Genomic DNA, 19,807 nt, shown 5'->3' with positions numbered 1-19,807 from the left:
TCAGGCCGTGCTGAAGCCTCGGCCCTCCATCAGTCTGTGCTGCCGCCTCGGCCTTCCATCAGTCCGTGCTTCCACCTTAGCCCTCCATCAGGCCGTGATGCCACCTTGGCCCTCCATCAGGCCGTGCTACCACCTCAGCCCTCCATCAGTCCGTACTGCCACCTCGGTCCTCCATCAGGCCGTGCTTCCCCCTCAGCCCTTCATCAGGCCGTGCTGCCACCTCAGCATCTGATCAGGTCGTGCTGCCACCATGGCATCTCATCAGGCCGTGCTACCACCTCGGCCCTCCATATGACCGTGCTGCCACCTCGGCCCTCCATCAGGTCGTGCTGCCACCTCGACCCTCCATCAGGTCGTACTGCCACCTCGGCCCTCCATCAGACCATGCTATCAGTCACCTCGGCTTGACCAACCTATCACCTCGGCTCGGCACAATCAAGTAATGCACCCGGAAACATGCACACATCCACTCCTACATTCAAGGGATCTGATCCCTGATCATGGGGGCAGGACTCTATCCACTACACGTCATCAGAAGCGTCCATCCCTCTCACGACTTGCACCTCCGAGATCAATGGAGAATATTCCCAGAATATGTCTTGGAACCCGAAATATTCTCAGAATCATAGTGCCACTCCCCTCAAGGACTCTACACCTAAACTAGACTCTCCACAAACGCCCCTCCTTCTCTCTCCATCAGCAGCCTATAAATACCAAGATAAGCCTCCATCATAGGGGATCAATCACTCCTTTTACCGGAAAAGCTCTCTTGAGCATCTGCTGTGGAAAGATCTGACTTAGGCATCGTCCTCCATCGGGTTAGGCCGGCTCTCCCTTGTCATCTCTTCTGTGTAGGTCGACCAAAGCACCAGGAACTGTAGGGAAGATCATCCGGTCAATTTTTGTCGCATCAGCACCTAAATCAAATGTAGTCTAATCCTCTTCTACGCTTTGTTTCTCGTTCCAAACAAAGTATTTCATTCCCTTTGAATCTTTGTCATTTTTATGAATAAAAATGATTTTCCCATCAGTGAGTATAAATAGTTGAAGTTCCTAAACTATAGTCGATCTTCTCTTTGTTCTCTCTCTCTTGCTCTGCTTCTCATCCTCTTCTTGTGTTAGTACTCTTTGTTTGGAGAGATGGGTAACAACTTGCAATGCGGGAAGGGGGACAAGAACAAGAAGAAGATCAAAGGATATGTTGTGTTGATGAAGAAGATCAAAGGATTTGTTAGAAATTTTGTCCAGAAAAATATATACCTCTAGCTTACGATCGGATGCTACAAGTAGGGATGTACGCAACACAAAGAAGGAAAAAAAAAAAAAAAAAAAGAAGTAGAAGAAAGAAAGAAAGAAAGAAAGGAGAAACTGCTTCCATCACAAAAGGGTAATTTTGAAAGAAAATCATCTGCTTGAGTGATGATGTCATCACTTAACAGGGATATTTAACAGAAAGGGTAAGTCTGATGGAATCTTCAAACTAGAAGGGAGGGGAGTGATTGAAAGTACGTGAGGGGAACTTGATATTAAGCCATAGTTCAGGGGAGGGGAGTGTAATTTCTTCTAATTATTTAGGTGATAGGTGGTGAAGTGGTATCAAAATCTCCATTGCATCTGACATTGGCGGAGGCTGGCGAAGGGGTTGTTCAATGCCTACACATGGCCTTGTCCACATGTACAGTGGATTGAAAAGAAATGGTCTGAAAACTGGTTTTCAAGTGAGACCCAGTTTAAGGAAGCCAATCAAAACCGAAATCATAACGTCCAAAACCCCATCCCCAAAACCTATCTCTTATCTCTTCTTCTTCTTCTGATTGAAGAGAAATGGTCTGAGGGTTTGCCAAGAACAGAAAACAATCCTCTGCTTCATCTCTCTCATTCGAAGTCGTCTCTTCATCCCTATCTCTCTCATTTGAACACTTCGAAACTAATTCTTCCAAGTATGGGGAGTGGTATGTTCCTGAAAATTTTAAGCTCTGCACCAGCCCATTGTGTGCAAGAACAAAATGTTTTATGAGCATCAAAGGCCGTAAATTTTCAAGTTGTTTTTTTGGGTGAATAATTAAATATATTAAAAGGCCTAGAAAAGAAAGAAAAGAAAATTACAAGGCTAAAATGCCATCAAGAGGAACTAAACCTCAGACCAACAACCAGAAAAAGAACAAAAACATCAACCCAATTACCAAATCTAAACTACACACATTGTGATCATTCAAAAGATATCAAAATTTCCACTCAGATGAGCGAAGAAAATAAGGGGCAAAGCGAATACGATGACTCCTCTCCCTATGCAAAGCAGAGATTTGAGTGTCTTCCCAATGAAACTCCTCCTCAATTTTCAAGTTGTTAGTGGCCCTTTACACATCAGTGGATCTTGTGAAGTTTGGCTCTTGCTCTCAAGCTTTCACCATTTTCCGGGGCTCGGGTAAAGAAACGATCACTCGTTCAAATAAGAGAAATAAAGCAGAGGACCATTTTCTCTTCTCGGCAAACCGTAGACCATTTCTCTTCAATAAGAAGAAGAAGAAGAAGAAGAGATAACACATAGGTTTTGGGGAAGGGGTTTTGGATGTTATGAGTTCGGTTTTGGTAGGCTGCCTTAATCCGGGTCGCACCTTAAAACCAGTTTTCAGACGTTTCCCTTCAATCCGCCGTACACGTGGATGAGGTCACGTGTCAGCATCAAACAACCCCTCCACCAACCTCCGCCAATGTCAGATGCAGTAGAGGATTTCAATCCAGTGAAGTGATGATCCAACAATTCTTGGCACCTCATTCTCCAAGTCTTTGTCAATACCTTGTTTTCCACACCTTTCTCAAACCATTAGATAATCGTCTAGTCAATCATCATTTGTCGCTTGTTCAGATAGCTATGGGCTAAACTCGGCGATGGACTGTAAAAAAAAGGAGTTGAATCTATATTCGATAGTCCGATAGTCCAGAGAAAAAAGTACAAAAATTATACTATTCTTTTGATTTAAGAAAAAACTTGCCATGCAAATGACGATTTTGATGCCACCAAACTAGAGGAAAGTGATTATTCATGTACGTGAACACACGTGAATGATCTTGGTCTGTGGATATGACATCTATTAAATGATGAGAGAGAAAATATATGTCATATCCACCGACCAAAGTAGTTCACATATATTCACGTACGTGAATATTCCCTGCTCTCAATAAAAACTGCATGCCCTATCAAGTAGCACGGATTCTTTCCCCCAAATGTGGAATTTCGGCACGTAGATGGTAAATGCGGGATGCAATATTTGTTTTGGAACCTCAATTTTGGAAAAGTTTTTTAAGGCTCTTATTAATAGTAGGTGTCCTTTTCTTTCTTCTTGTAGTTCACATAGCTTTTTGTCTCCTCAATAGCGGAAAGTTCTTCAAAAATATGAAAAGCTGCAGGACTTCGTACCACTACCGTCCATTTCAGGAAACGGAATCGTGAATTTGACTTGAGCTTGTCCATGAGATAGCCCTTTTCATTTGAACTGTTCTTTTCTTGCCTTTTCACATTTCGCTTTTGTTTTGAGTCAAATTCATCCAAGCTGCAATTATCAAATTGACCAGTCATAAACTGGCCTCCAAATGAAAATCCAATTTGTTCCTTTTTTTTTTTTTCTTTGGCTGAATAAAAAAATATTTGAAAGGAACGGAAAAAATTAAAGGCACCATACCATCCTTAGATGAGACAATGAAAAGAAAATACAAGGATTGAAAGGTCACACCTTAAAAAAGTTTTCCATTCCTTGGTGCGAAGGTAGTATGGGGCAAATCTTATACAGTGGCTCTGTCTAGAATAGACAACATGGCCATTTGATTCTTCATCTTGTGTTTCCTCTGTATCGTCGATATGTTGGGTCACCTCTTCAGAGACTTGAGTGTCTTCCCAATGAAACCCTTCCTTTTCTTCCTCTTTCTTTTCCTCATTCTAATCCGAAATATGAAAGAAGTATTTTCCCTTGTCAATTTCTCTATAAGAAATGAGATTATTATCTGTAAACTTTGAAAGTTCCTCAAAAGAAATAAATATGAGTTAGATTTTTTTTTTGGTTAAACATGAGCTAGAGTATCTTTTGTGAGCTTCATCTAATTTCTAGGTTGATCTGTGTTGATCTATTTGGTATGATTCATTTAGAACCCACATTTAGAATTTTGGATTTTGGCTTGTGTTCTTGGATGATCCAAACCTATTACCAAAGAGAAACCCAAGAGGTGGATAAGTTGAACCTCACAAGGATTTAACTTGCCTTCAACAAACGTGATTTGACTCCTCTCCAACGCCGGATCCAAACACACACCTCAACACATGGGCACACGCCCCATGATCCTCTGAGTCCTCGAATGCCGCTTTGAATGCCTAATAGGCTTGAGAGGATCTTTTCTCAGGTTTCTATAATGGGCTTGGTCCCACCTCCAACTGATGTTTGGTGAAATAGAACAACTAGGAAAACAATTTTTTTTGTTGATTCGATAAGCCTTGAACCTTCAACTAGTAGGTTATATACACAATCAACAAACCATTTACGCATCGAAGAGGTTTAACTGGGACAACAATTGATTTCTATACATTTACTCACTTGATAAAATAAAGGTAAGATTACATAAATACCCCTACACTAACATAAGAATACCAAAAGAGGTCAAATACATGCTCATTTACCAAAGTACCCTCACTACATGAACTCTTAATATATTTATGTAAGGAACTGAATGAGGAGAAAAATCAGAATAAAACAAAGACAGGACCACATACTCTCAAGAGTATCCAATTCAGGGAAATGGAACTTGACTGCTACCCCCTTGATAGCTGCCCCAACATATGCTTCCAGTGTTCAGTGCTAGCAGCAATGGATGTAGGAGGAGGATTGAGATCAAAGCAGCACTAGACCACCTATATTTCTAATTGCCATCACCTTCATGATCATACTTCAATACTAATCCGAAAAGGAGCATCCATATCTTAACTAACTGAGCTTGTTGATTCCAAATAATTTCCAATGTCGATGTAGACGAAGGATTCTGATTTCGGAGAAGCTTCAATATTGTTTTTGGTATCTGAACTTCCAAATTGCAGATGACACCGTTTCTTGTCTGTCTTTGGCCTTTTCACTGGCCTTTTCACTGAAATGGCTATGGCCTTATCATTCGGAAACAGGTCTTGCAACACAAAGGCATGGAATATAGTGGTGCTGAGCATAGCTATTACTACGAGGGCCGAAATGCTAGAGAGAACAACTGTTAGAATCTGTGTAAAAAGGTTTGTGACTTCATCAGAGTAGGCGACTGTGGCAATAGATACCCCAGTTACTGGGAAAGTGTAAGCCCACCATGTTAGTGAGAACCTATGAAATGGGATGAATAAAAATTTCAGAATGGTGACTCCAATAGATTAAAGGGATTGAATTAGAATTCACTAAGAAATCAAACAATATCGTACCTGAAACCTCGAAAAAAATTAATTCGAACAGCCTGTGGAAACATCCAAAGCAAACAGAAAAATAGTTAAATCATTTTTTTTTTTATGACTTCATTAAAGGAAAAATCTTATTGACACCAACATTTCACTGTGTCAGTATGGTTCGGTTAAGATTTCTACAGGATTAATAAAAAACCGAAACTGAACCTGTAAGGGGTTCATCCAGGTTTTCCGGTCAGTCCAACCGGTTTAGGGCTGGAATTTGATACCCCACCTGACAACTGACAAGACTACTTAGTCATCCAGTTTGTAGCTGAAACTAGTTCTAGCCAATAATGTCACTCCACAAGATCCATCAACAATGAACCCTTCCTCATTAAACCATAAGAACAGAATGGGTAGGGAGAACCGGAGAACAGATTTTCTCTCTTGCTTGTCCTAAACAACTGGTCTCTCAAGCACCCACAGAGATATGCTCATGAGTGCATGCGTGCACCTGTAGGTGGGTGTGTGTGTTGTGGGGGGTGGGGGTTGAGAGGAGATAGAGAAGCTAACCAGTGTGAAATATAGGAACAAAGAAATGAAGTATGGAATCCTGGCTCCATAATCAAATACCCCTTGAATCAGTGCCCACGCAATAGAAACAACACTGGGTACCGCAATGAAAAGAAAGAATACTGGATGCAATTCTTTGGGAAGTGTATCATTTGTTGGAAGTTTCTGGAAGAGTGTTACAAATAGGACGATGTAGTGGGCTAATCCAACAGCAAAGAAGAAGATAGGCCCTTCTTTCAACCCCATATAAGCACCCAGAAATGCACCCAAGAAGTTACCAACAATTGCCAAATGACTTGTAGGATTGGCCACCACTGATAGTTTCCGCTGACTTCCCGACATCCATTGTCCATAGATTTTAAGATCAAGACAGAAAATTGGGATCATAAGAATGTACCAGATAGCAGTATGAATGTTTTTGGCAACCAAAGGTGGGAGACTAACAGCTAAGAACAGCGCAGAGATCCATGGAGCAAAGAAGAAGTTGACACGGATGGGATGGTAGTACTCACGACGGACTGCTTCGAAGTAAAATATGACTTTCAGAGAGTAGATGAAGGAGACAGTGACCACAAGAGCGACAGAGATACACCACAGGACAAGGTTGATGGTCAGGCTGATGTGGAGAAAGCTCATGGATTTGGTGGTTGCTAGGTCTCTCCACAGGACTGCTTGGCTACCAACACCAAGGCAGATAGCAAATGAATTTATTGGAAAACGGAGAAGGAATGGCCACTTCTTGTCTACTGGTAGCACCAACTCCTCTGAATCCTGTGAAAGAAACAACAACAAAAATTATATATGTAAGGGACTGAATGAGGAGAATTTTTTTTAATATAACAGAGACAATAACACATACTCTAACAGTATCCAACTCAGGCCCTTCTAAGGCATCGAAGTACCTATTTACAGGTAAAACTTCAATCTCAGCATTCTGCAAAACATTGACCTCTGCTTCTGGTTCAATCTGCTTTCCATTTAAAACTGCTAACTGCCTCTCGAGCCTCCCAGACCAAGTTTTAAAAGAATTAAACCGCCTATCCATCCTTGGATTTCTCTGTTGATTCTCTACAGGTTTAAGGGATTCACCATTAAGAGCATCCCCAGCATATACAGTGGTGGAATCACTAATTGATTGATATGGATCACTTTTTTCTCTGGAAGCCATCATTCATACACCTGTATAAATGACCTGATGATGTGAAAACAGAAGTTCAAAGTGAAATAATTCTACTACACCCTGTAAAATTGATTGAAATGCATTACTCTCGCGAAAAAAAAACCCTAGCTACTGCTAGTCACTGTTTGGGGGGGGGGGGAAGAAACAAGGAGTTTGCTACAGAAATTCAGAAGACTCACAATAAATATTGCATTCACAAAGAGAAAACTACAAACACAACTCTTGAAATCAGGAATTGGGTCAGGCAGTTAACATGAGACAAAGTCAGAAAAATAGATTATAGCGCCAAAACACCAGAGTGTGCACTGCTCCCTCCATCAGGGCATCACCTCCATATTGAGCATCTTGGAATAAAGTAAGGTGTAACAGAGTATGACAGAGCTTTGTCTAATTAATTTGTTTGAAGGGAACGACATTTGGGTATTCTTAGTTGATACATACATCAGCAGCATAAAAAAGAAAAAATAAGTTAAACTGCTCAAACCAATGATCATATCAATGAATCCGTTAGTAGTGATTTACAGAGATGCACTAAAGAAAGTTGTTTAGCAAGGTTCTCAAAAGAAATTCATCAATGGATCTCTGTTCAGGGACATACTTACGGAGATGCTAACTATTCTAACAAAACATGGGTTTCATCCCAATTAAGATGTTAGATGAAGGATCCATTTATATAATTAAATGCAGTAAATATAACAGAAACCAGTTTTTTTTTCTCTCAAAGCAGAAAATTATCAAACAGGTAACAGGCAAGCATAATGCTGAGATAAACATTCCTAGTATAACTCTAAGAAGCAATTTAAAAAACAGGGAAGGGACACTACATTAGGTGTGAATTGATTCGATCACCGTTTGGAAAATCCAAACTCCAAAAATTTTGATTGCTTCATCTGTAGAAACCCAACTGGATCAATCCAGGCCATTAAAGAGTTCAAATGAACCGAATCTTCAATCAAAAAAACCAAAGTTGGAACCAATATGTCCTGCGGAGAACCGAAAGAACACAATGGATTTACCAAGCAGAGCAATTTGTGTTAGAACTCCCTATGGGTTTGAGTTTGAAACCCTATTGAGGAAACCACACAGGAAAAACAAGAACACGAATCTATGTAGAATTATGGAGGATCGATTCGTACCTTTCACCTAGTATGCTGAAGATGATTGATGTTGGTCACTCCCACTTTCGCTCTCTTGGCTTGGCTATGGATCTTCTACAGCCCCTTAAACCTCCTTGGTTCTCTCACTTTAGTGGTAAAGTGGGGAAGAGTGAATAATGGCTGTAGGGACCCAAAACCTAGTATTTATAATACTGTCCTGCACTCAAAACCCTAAACCACAATGGGTTGAGCCAGCATATCCCTAAGCTTGAGAGTGGACCGAACCGGTTCATGCAATTTGACTCTCACCCATTTAATCAACCCGAATAATTAATTTAGCCCATAAATCCAACAACTTGCACTTTCGAAATAACAAGAATTTAATATATTGATCCATAAGCGACAGCGTCAACATGTCTGGAAAAGACCGCGAAGGTTTGATCTTCGATGGATGACGATGGATCATGGAGGCATGGAGAGCATTGGATGAAGCTACCCGCGACTTTTTCATAGTCTGTTCCCCGCCATATTAGATGAGAAGATATTTCTTTTACTTGCGTGTACGAATACAACGGTTATTTCCACGTGGCCTAAAACCTGATCGCCACGTCAACATAATTTACGTTTTTTTAAATTTACTTTTTTTTTCAACTGCTCCTTGGTTTATTCTCTAAATTTATCTGGGAAAAATTACATGATTACCCATTTTTGGGTTTCTCTTTACAAAATTATCCACAAAAAGTTTTGATGAACAAAAATACCCAAAATTAGGTTTCCCTTTACAAAATTACCCATTTTAAGTTTAAGTTAACAAAAACACCCAAAATTGAGTTTGGGTTTAGAAAACTACCCACTCAAAGTTTTAGTAATAAAAAAAATACATGATTATATGTGAAAGATGAAGAATCACTATTATGGGTAGTTTTGTAAACCCAAACCTGATTTTTGGTATTTTTGTTAATTGAAACTTTGGGTGGGTAGTTTTGTAAACCCAAACCTAATTTTGGGTATTTTTGTTGGCCAAAACTTTTTGCGGGTAATTTTGTAAAGGTAAACCCAAAAGTGGGTAATTATGTAATTTTTCCATTTATCTAATAAGTAAAATTACATAATAACCTCAAATTGGATTTCAGTTTATCCAAGATACCCCTACTGATCTCATGCCCTCCACCCCCTTTATCGAAGTGGTGGAGGTAGAGCCGTAGTGGAAAGTCGGGATTAAATGGTCCAATTAAATCAGCTTTAAGGGTTAAGAGAAAATCAAAGAAATGGAGTTGTAAGCAATGGAGGGAGAGATTTGCAGAGTGAAACAAAAATGCAAAGAGATAAAAAAGAGACAAAGGGGTGGAGGGCATGAGATCAGTAGCTGATGGAGAGAGTTGGAGGGAGAGAGAGTGGTCTGGCCATTGTGGAGATTGGACTACAATCACCTAGTTGTATCTTTAAGGATCCAACACCTGTCCTTTTGCTTCTAAATATATCATTCTTCACCCTTGTAATGATAGTAAGTGGGACATGTGTTGAATCCTTACATGTTGGACCAAGTGATCGTATATACAATTGATCCAACTTGCTGTTGTGGGCTGTCATCGCAACCGAAGTAGGGAAGATGGGAACAAAATTGTCCCAAATGGTAGGCATATGTAGGCCAATGTAGAAGTGGACACTGTTTGGGGTATTCCCTTATTTATTTATTTATTTTTATTATTCTTTTTGTGTAGATAGAGATTAGTTAAAGTAAGGGCCCGTTTGATAATGTTTCAAGAAACGCGTTTCTGTGTCCAGAAACAGTAGAAACGGAACAAAAAGCATTTGATAAAATTGTTTTGTTTCCACGAGTCGTTTCACTGTTTTTGGAAACGACTCGTGGCCATTATTTCGCTAGTTACTATCAATTTCCAGAAACATGACTTATCAAATACCTTCAATTCCGTTTCTGTTTCTAGAAACGAAAATTTATGTTTCTGTCTTTTCTTGAAACAGAAACGTCAGAAACGTTATCAAACGGGGCCCTAAAGTTTAGGTTGCCAATTTTATAATGTGAAGCTCATTTTTGAGTAATCATGTAATTTTTTTCTATTTAATATAATATTTATGTGAAATAATAGGATTTATCCTCATTATAAGAAAAAATGTGAGACAAAAAAAGTAAGATTATGACTTTTTTCACTAACCTTGGCCTTGGTTATAATAAGATTTTTCCATTTGGTCTCAAGGAATTTTCAATAAAAATGACAAATGTATAATGTATAAATACATGTATATATATTAGAATATTTTTTCTATAGTCGAATTAAGATAAGTTTCATTTGATGGGTCTCCAGGCCTTCGGTCTGACTAGTCCCATGGACCCATATTGACCTTACAATCGCATGTACCGAGTCATATCGGAGTTGAATGAGTTTCACTGAAAGCAGTAAAAACAATAAACAGTAAACACCTAGTGTGAATGGTCCCAATGAGATAAGAGGAGTTGAATTCAGAACCACACACTTCCTCAGGCAAAGATCCCTTGCCAACTCTGCTACCCCCTTGGGGTTAAAAGATTTTAAGTTTTATCTACAAAATTTTATCATATAACAAATAATGTGAAAAAGTTTACACCGAAAAAAAAGGATGCGACAAAAATTGTTGGATAGATGGTGGATTGTCAGGGTAAAACTGTAAAACATGTTAAATTTCATATCCAAATTCATCCATATATTCTCCTATGAATTTCCATGCATGTCTACACTATTTCAACCACTTTTTTTGCATTCTCTCGTTGTTTTAGATTTTGAAAGCTTTATTTTGTTACTTGGTGACCTCCGGCTGAAACTTGACAGATGAATGGAGGACCTAAGGTCTACTTGTCCAGAACATTTAGGTCCCATCTAAACATTACACCACTGAGATAAGCTTGTCTACCAGATATCTTTTCCCTAAATTAATAACTTATGTCAGAAAGATATTTTTACAAATTTCACTAAAAAAGTACAAATGGCAATATAGTATATAATATAAAAATATGGAAAAATTCACGAATAATACAAGATGATTCTAAAGAATATATGTATTATTCCGCATCTCTTGAGAATAAATGATATGTGCATTAAATGTTTTTTTTCCCCCAAAGCTCATTACATAAACAAATTTGTTGAAGTAATATACAATACCATGCTGATCAACTATTTGACTCTGAGTTTTAAAATTGGACAAGGTTGCTCTTTACTCCACAGAAGGTCTACCTAGTTTCATAAGTTTTAAAACATTTTAAAGTGAGAGTATCCAAAAGATAAGTGAACAACTCCCATGGCCAAATGCCCTCCTGATCTTCCCTTGACAACCATTCCATCAACTCTGCTGAGTCTGTTCATATTTTTATGGACCTGCTTCACACAAAACTGCCCTATTGACTCCTTGTTGAACTCCTCTTGTCTTGACTAATTGCAAGCTTCCTGCACCCCATAGTCTGCACATTGAAAGCTAGAGACATGAAAATAATAATAATAACTGAGAGTGCACAGGGTGGCTCTTTGACCCAAGAGGGGTCAATACGTTAGGATTTTATGAATGTCATACCGATGAGGGTCTATGTTATATCTTTCAAGAAAGTTGGAACAAGCATAATTCCCATTGTTAGTTTTGCTGCTGTTGAGGCCAATTTCTTAGCCAAAGGTGCTCAGAAATTTGAAGCCACCCCTGTCTTGGTTTGTCTGTAGTTTCTTAAAGGAGATTAGAAAAAAAAAAAAACTTTTAGCCCCAAAGGTCTTCTCCAACCCCCTCCAATTAGATATAGGCACGCATCCAACACATGAGGTCATAGCAACATGTTCTTACATCTGGTTGAGAGGTGGTTGGAGTATTAATCGATGGAGAGGGTCCGGATCCCCATGAGGATGAATAAAATATCACCAAATATGCGAATTTGTTGCATAACTGACAATCACACTAACCTTCCCTGCCGTCAAGTGTCCAGGAGATACATCAGCAAGAAAAGCAACTGAGGGGCAGTTCATGACGGTGAGAATGGTGCCGGAAACATAGCCGGGAAATCTTCACAGCTGCACCGATTGAAGAAGGGCTCTATTACTATGTGTTGGATTTCTAAGAGCTAGTAAATTGAAGGAACTCAGCAATGATCTTTTTAACTTCTGCTCTCTTATTGGAAGATCCACAGACAAATACGCTCAAGCAATCAAAACCGTATGACAAACCGATTTGAGGAGAGAAATAAAAGACCCATCCAAAAAGAAAAAAGAGGGGAGGAGGGAGGAGGGAGGAGGGAGGAGGGAGGAGCAGGAAATGGCGAAACCTTTGCCTTGGAACTTCCCATCTCTCACAGATCCTAGAGCCCTTGTTGAACCACAAAGAGAAACCCAAGAGGTGGCTAAGTTGAACCTCGCAAGGATTGAACTTGTCTTCAATTGTAGCCCGCTACTCTTCTAGAGATCCAAATCTAGAGGCACAATGGAGAGCAAAATGTTGGTTGACTCTCAAACCAGCACTCATACCAAGCGCAAAGTAATCAAAGAAAATAACAACAAGAGAGGAAAGAGAATGAAGAGAGAGAGAGAGAGAGAGAGAGAGACAGAGAGAAGTGCAAGAACACATGAAGAGAATTGATTTCACTCTCCTACAATTACTTACTTGAGAATAGAAATGTAAGATTAGATAAATACCTTTACAATAACACAAGAACACCTAATGAGGTTAAATACATGCTCATTTACCAAAGTACCCATAATACCCTCACTACATGAACTCTCAACATATTTACGTAAGGAACTGAATGAGGAGAAAAGTTAGAATAAAACAAAGACAGGAACACATACTCTTAAGAGTATCCAATTCAGGTACAGCCTCAATCTCATATACCTAATGAGGTAAAATACATGCTTATTTACAAAGTACCCATTATACCCTCACTACATAAACTCTTAACATATTTAAGGAACTGAATGAGGAGAAAAATAAGAATAAAACAAAGACAGGAGCACATACTCTTAAGAGTATCCAATTCAGGTACAGCCTCAATCTCAGTTTTCCGTGAAACATTGACATCCAGTTGTAGTTCACACTGCTTCTCAGGTTTCCCAGATCAAGTTTTGAAAAAAATCAAACTGCCTATCCTTGAGCCTGTCAATCCTTGGATTTCTCTGTTCATTCTCTACAAGATTGAGGGATTCACCCTTGATAGCTGCCCACAACATATGCAGTCTCACAGGTAATAGGCTGAGAATAGAACTTTGCATGCTTCAGGTGTTCAGTGGTAGCAGCAATGGATGTAGCAGGAGGATTGAGATCAAAGCAGCAGTAGATTACCTATATTTCTAATTGCCATCACCCTCATGATAATACATCAATACTAATCCGACAAGAAGCACCCATATCTTTACTAACTGAGCTTGTAGATTCCAAAGAATTTCCAATGTCAAAGTAGGTGAAGGATGATGATTTCAGAGAAGCTTCAGTTTGTCATCTGAGCTCTCTGCTTTCAGAGAAGCTTCATCAATGTCTTTGGTATCTGAACTCCCAGATCGCAGATGAATCTGTTTCTTGTCTGTCTCTGGCCTTTTCTCTGAAATGGCTATGGCTTTATCATTTGGAAAGAGGTCTCGCAACACTAAGGCATCGAAGATAGTGGTGATGAGCATAGTTATTACTACAAGGGCCAAAATGCTGGAGAGAACAACTGTTAGAATCTGTGTAATAGGTTTGTGACTTCATCAGAGTACGCGATGGTCGCAATAGATGTCCCAGTCATTGGGAAAATGTAAGCCCACCATGTCAGTAAGAACCTATGAAATGAGATGAATATGAACTTCAGAACAGTGGCTCCAATAGAATTAAGGAATTGAAGTAGAGATTTCACTAAGAAATCAAACAATATCGTACCTGAAACCTCGAAATAAATTAATTTAAACAGCCTGTGGAAACATCCAAAGCAAGCAGAGGAAGAAAAAAGTTAAATCATTTTTTGATGAATTTATTAAAGGAAAAATCTTATCGACACCATCGTTGGTGTCATTTAACTTGGTACATATCACTATTTTTTTTTGGTGGAAACATATCAGTATTTATTACCAAGTGATATCATAGTTCTAGAAATGGAACGGAACAGTCAGCATCGGATGGATCAGAATAGTATCGGCCTTGACCGTTCCCAGGTTTTAGAACCTTTAGTGGTGTACACTGTACATGTGTGTGGGGGAGGGGTTGAGAGAGAGAGAGAGAGAGAAGCTAATTACCAGTGTCAAATATAAGAACAAAGCAATGAAGTATGGGATCCTCGCTCCATAATCAAATACCCCCTGAATCAGTGCCCATGCAATAGACATAACACTGGGTGTGGCAAGAAAAAGAAAGAACACTGGATGTAATTCCTTGGGAAGTGTCTCATTTGTTGGAAGTTTCTGGAAGAGTGTTACAACAGCAAAGAAGAAGATAGGCCCTTCTTTCAACTCCATATAAGCAACCAGAAATGCACCCAAGAAGTTACCAACAATTGCCAGATGATTTGAAGGATTGGCCACCATTGATAGTTTCTTTTTTTTGGGTTAATAAAAAATATATTAAAAGACAAAGAACACAAAGCCAAAAGGCATGATACAAGCCAAATTAGCAAGAAGCTAAAAGGCACTACAAAAAAGGCTTAGGCAAGGCAAAAGAGAACAGAACAATATCCAAATGGACAATCACAAATTAAGTTTCCCATTCCTTGGAGCGAAGGTAGTACGGGGCAAATCTTAAGCGGTGACTCCGACCGACATAGGTGGTATAACCATCCAAATCATTAACAACTTCAGGGCGTTGCAAAGATTCCTCAATGTCAAGCGGAAGGCACATTGAAGATAGTTTTCTCTGACATCCCAATATCCATTGGCCATAGATTTTAAGATGAAGACAAAAAATTGGAATCATAAGAATGTACCATATGGCAGTATGAATGTTTTTGGCAACCAAAGGTGGGAGACTAATAGCTAAGAACAGCGCAGCTATCCATGGAGCAAAGAAGAAGTTGACACGGATGGGATGGTAGTGTTGGGGATTCTTTACCATATTAAACATATGAATAACCCTATAGTGTTTAGAATATAAGAATCATCAACCAATCATAAAAGATTAATCATAGGTGTAGTCCCTAAACCAAGAACAATAAAGTATCCTATCTTAAAATACATAACCATATAAATTTACCATATCCATAATAATCAATGGGACAATCATGACATAAATCATAAATGGGAATAAAGAAGTACCTGTGTCCCATGAACATAGATCATGAACCTCTGTCCCATGTGGTTAAACATTACTCCCATGAAGATGACAATGAACTACGCAAGTGGAGTCCTTCTACTGAGATCTTCTGCAGCCTCTTACTCTAGGGTTTCCTTTCTTTCTGTGCACTTGCTTTTGTGAGAAAATCGTGCTCCCAAAACCAATAAGGCATTAAGTAAAGTAATGGCTGCAAGGACCGTCAGTATTCTATTTATAATAGAATCCCTAAAACCCTATTCCACTCTCACAATGGAAAGAGCTAGGAGTTTCCTAATCAGAGTGGGTCTATAATTGCTTGGGCCCAATGGATCAATCGGTATCAGTTAAGCCCACATAAAAATCCTAACAGGTAGTATTCACGGCGGACTGCTTCAAAGTAAAATATGACTTTCAGAGAGTAGGTGAAGAAAACAGTGACTAAAAGAGCAATAGAGACACCATATGACAAGGTTGACGGTCAAGCTGGTGTGAAGAAAGCTCATGGATTTGGTGGTTGCTAGGTCTCTCCACACGATGGCTTGGCTACCAACACCAAGGCAGATACCAAATGAATTTATTGGAAAACGGAGTAGGAATGGCAACGTGTCTTCTGGGAGCACCAACTCCTCTGAATCCTGTGAAAGAAACATTAACAAAAATTATATATGCAAAGGGATAAATGAGAGGAAAAAATTTGAGTATAACAGAGACAATAACACATACTAAGAAAAAATTTGAGTATAACAGAGACAATAACACATACTTTAAGAAAATCCAATTCAGGCCCTTCTAAGGCATCAAAGTACCGATTTACAGGTAAAACCTCAATCTCAGTATTCTGCAAAACATTGACCTCTGGTTCTGGTTCAATCTGCTTTCCACTTTAAACTGATAACTGTCTCTCAAGTTTCCCAGACCAAGTTTTAAAAGAATTAAATCGCCTATCCATTGTTGGATTTTTCTGTTTCCCAAACCAAGTTATAACAGAATTAAACTGCCTATCCAGACTTGAAGGAGGCAGCATGTTGATGGAAGTTGAATGCATCTGCCAGGTGCAATCATTAATTGATTGAGATGCATCAATCTCTCTCTCAGAAGCCATCATTTCCACACCGGTATAAATGACTTGATGATGCAAAAACAGAAGCTCAACAGTGAAAAAATTCCGCTACACCCTGTAAAATTGATTGAAATCCATTGCTCTCACGCTCAGAAACACTAGCTACTGCTAGTCAATGGGGGGGGGGTAAAAGAAACAAGGAGTTTGCCACAGCAATTCAGAAAGCTCGCTACAAATATTGCAATCACAAAGAGAAAACTACAAATACAACTCTTGAAATTAGGAATTGGGTCAAGCAGTTATCATGAGACAAAAAGGTCGGAAAAATAAATTATATCGCCAAAACACCAGAGTGTGCACTGCTCCCTCCACATTTGAAGGGAACTACATATGCCTATTCTTAGCTGATACATAGAACAGAAACAAGAAAAAAAAAATCCTGCTCAAACCAATCCTATCAATGAATCAGTTAAGAACAGAAACAAGAAAAAAAAAAATCCTGCTCAAACCAATCCTATCAATGAATCAGTTATGTGTGGTTTCCACCATTGTCAAAATGTAATTCCATTTACTTCTTACAGGGAATTTACAGAGATGCACTAAATAAGATAATTATTAGATGTTTCATAGAAGAACATAAGAAAAAGAAAAAGGGATTTACTCACAAGGGAATGCTAACTATGCTAACAAAACATAGTTAATTAAGAACATAGTCCAGTTTTTTCTCTCAAAGCAAAAAATTATCGAACAGGTAAAAGGCAAGCAATGCTAAGACGCTGAAGAAGAGTAGATTACCTAAAAATAGACATCTATGTTCCTTAAGGTCCAAGTTCCATGCGCTTAAGCTCAACAAAGATAATTTTTCCCAGTATAACAAGCAGTTTAAATAACAGAGAAGGGACTTAAATTTGACTGCTTCATCCGTAGAAACCCAAGTTAATAGGAAATAAAACACGCGTCGCCATTTCTCGAATATTTAAAACCCAATTGGATCAATCCAGGCCATTAAAGAGTTCAAATTAACCGAATCTTTAATCGAAATAACCCAAGTTGAAACTAATATGTCATGTAGAGAACCGAAGAACACCATAGCAACCCAAGCAAACCAACTTTCGCTTTCGAAACAACAATTGAATACATTTTTATCCATAAGCGACAGCGTCAATGTGTCTGGAATTTTGTAGACAATGAGGGCATCTGAACGCGAAGGGTTTGATCTTCGATGGATGGATCATGGAGGAATAAAGCATTGGGATAGAGTTACCCGCGAATTTTTCATAGTCTGTTGTTCCCGTATTAAGTTTGTCTCGAATTCTTGACCCGTTTTGAAGATTGACCCAATCCGACATATTTTGGTGGTGACCTGAATGAGAAATTTTCTGAGATCTGTGATAGAAGCAGAGGGGCTTGGGCCGAGCCCATCACTGATCTCGTATGGGGGTGCATGGCTCGACCGGATCGACCGCGATCTGATGGGTCGACCCACGATTTGGAATATATATAATGTACTGTTACTTGTTGAGAAAGTTATTGTATTTTGGGGTTTTTCGAGCTAGGGTTTCAGGGCGAGTTCTTCCTCGCCGCTGCTAGGGTGTAATTTCTCTTCTGCATAATTAATCATCTTCTTCTTCGCCCGAAGACGTAGCACACCACCCTAGTGTGTAAACCTCGTTAAATCTCTGTGTCGTACGGATCTATTGTTTCTTTATTATTCGTGTTACTTGGTGTTTGATCTTACACCCCGCCATATTAGATGGGAAAAGATCTTTGGGAAAATTACATGATTATCCATTTTTGGGTTTTCCTTTACAAAATTATCCATTCTATGTTTTAGTTAACAAAATTACACAAAATTAAGTTTGGATTTACAAAACTATCCAAAATAGTAACTTTCACCCAAAGAATGATATATTTTTCCATTTTTACCACCAACATCCTCCACTTCCTTCTCTGATCACCCTCTTTGTAACCAACATTCAAAATCCCCACCCTGTAATCCACTCGACTTCTCAGCCACTACCCATTGTCCTATGCGTCATCGCTAACACGGACACCTTCAATGCTCAAAGTTAGATTTTTACAGATGGCGGATGTCCGGTGTTAGTCGGTCACTCATAGAGTCTTTTTTACAGGTTTTTTTTTTTTTTTTGGGGGGGGGTGTTATTTCCTATTGAATCCGACACTTGTTTCCATATGTTTAGAGACGTTCAGTTTCCAACATTAGTTCATCACATTTGGGAGATTTTTTGGGTATATCTTGTTGGATCGACACTTGATGCTAGATTTGCAGAGATAGCCATGCCTGGTGTTGATTCATAACTTTTTTTTTCCCTCTTTTTCATTAAATCAAACCCCTCTCCCAAGAAGGTTGTCACATGCTGATCTCAATTCTTTCCCTGTAAAACCGAAATGAATCTGCTAAGTATGCAAAGGCAAAGCATGGAGCTTGTGAAGCCAGCACTCAAAACGCCATGGATGAACTCATAAGCATCTCCACGGCAACACTCACTGCGCCGAAAATCAATGCAGACATTGCTGGAGTAATGGAGCCGTCGTGGATCCCTTTGATGATCTCTCACCAGGTGAGGGATGGGGGGTTGCCGGAAGGTTGAGCAGGGTAGTTGCAGGGAAGGGTGATCGGTGAAGAGGGAGGTGGAGGGAAGTTGGGGTAAAAATGGTAAAAGCCATCATTAGTTGAGTGATGTTACTGTTTTGGGTAGTTTTGTAAACCCAAACATTAATTGGGTAGTTTGGTAATGAGAAACCCAAATGTGGGTAATCAAGTAATTTTCCCAAGATCTTTCTTGTACTTGTGTGTAGGAAGCACAACGGCTATTGCCACGTGGCCCAAACAATGACTGCCACATCAAACTGGTTGACCTTAATAAGAATAAACAGGAATCACAATTTAAAGCCGGACCAAGTTTCCTTTATATATATATATATATATATATATATATATTTATTTTGTTGGAACAAGTAGTAAAAGAGAGGGGGGCAACGTTGTCTTTTCATACCCACTTGTGTCTCATTATAAACACACGCAAGTGGACAGTTTCTCTTAGATGCACAGTTCATCAATTGATATCCATCAAAAGCTGATTACTTATGTGTGCAAATTGATATGATAAAAAAAAATACCCTTTTATAGTCCGATCAAGATAAGCTAAGCTTCATTCGATGGCCTGTACAAATTTATCATGTAACAAATTATGTGAGTGACCATTTTTAGGTGATATGGTCTTATGGTGTTA

General features: G+C 39.1%; 1 protein-coding gene and 1 pseudogene across 2 annotated transcripts; both read right to left on the bottom strand.

Moving 5' to 3' along the window:
* Window positions 1–4,549: 4,549 nt before the first annotated feature.
* LOC122081400 (S-type anion channel SLAH3-like) lies at window positions 4,550–8,350 on the bottom strand. Of its 2 annotated transcripts, none has more exons than XM_042648519.1 (5): window positions 8,294–8,350; window positions 6,837–7,156; window positions 5,978–6,748; window positions 5,444–5,475; window positions 4,550–5,348 (listed from the first exon to the last, which is right to left on the bottom strand). In XM_042648519.1, the coding sequence occupies exons 2-5, from the start codon at window positions 7,146–7,148 to the stop codon at window positions 4,967–4,969; spliced, it is 1,497 nt and encodes a 498-aa protein (XP_042504453.1). In that variant the 5' UTR covers window positions 7,149–7,156; window positions 8,294–8,350; the 3' UTR covers window positions 4,550–4,966. The 2 variants fall into 2 exon arrangements, with proteins under 2 accessions (XP_042504453.1, XP_042504452.1); XM_042648518.1 differs by lacking the exon at window positions 8,294–8,350 and adding an exon at window positions 7,982–8,205.
* Window positions 8,351–11,341: 2,991 nt separating this feature from the next.
* On the bottom strand, window positions 11,342–16,706 carry LOC122081401 (annotated as a pseudogene).
* Window positions 16,707–19,807: the final 3,101 nt, after the last annotated feature.

Source organism: Macadamia integrifolia, chromosome 6 (assembly GCF_013358625.1).
Source record: "Macadamia integrifolia cultivar HAES 741 chromosome 6, SCU_Mint_v3, whole genome shotgun sequence".
Lineage (NCBI taxonomy): Eukaryota > Viridiplantae > Streptophyta > Magnoliopsida > Proteales > Proteaceae > Macadamia > Macadamia integrifolia.
This window is presented reverse-complemented; position numbering and strand designations above follow the sequence as displayed.

What these genes read in the sequence shown, in the direction of transcription:
- LOC122081400 (XM_042648519.1), bottom strand. Translation starts at nt 7,148, where the DNA reads ATGATGGCTTCCAGAGAAAAAAGTGATCCATATCAATCAATTAGTGAT. An exon ending in TGTTCCTATATTTCACACTG is followed by an intron (nt 5,476 to 5,977) that starts GTTAGCTTCTCT and finishes ATGTTTCCACAG; the next exon opens with GCTGTTCGAATTAATTTTTT. An exon ending in AATTTTTTTCGAGGTTTCAG is followed by an intron (nt 5,349 to 5,443) that starts GTACGATATTGT and finishes CCCATTTCATAG; the next exon opens with GTTCTCACTAACATGGTGGG.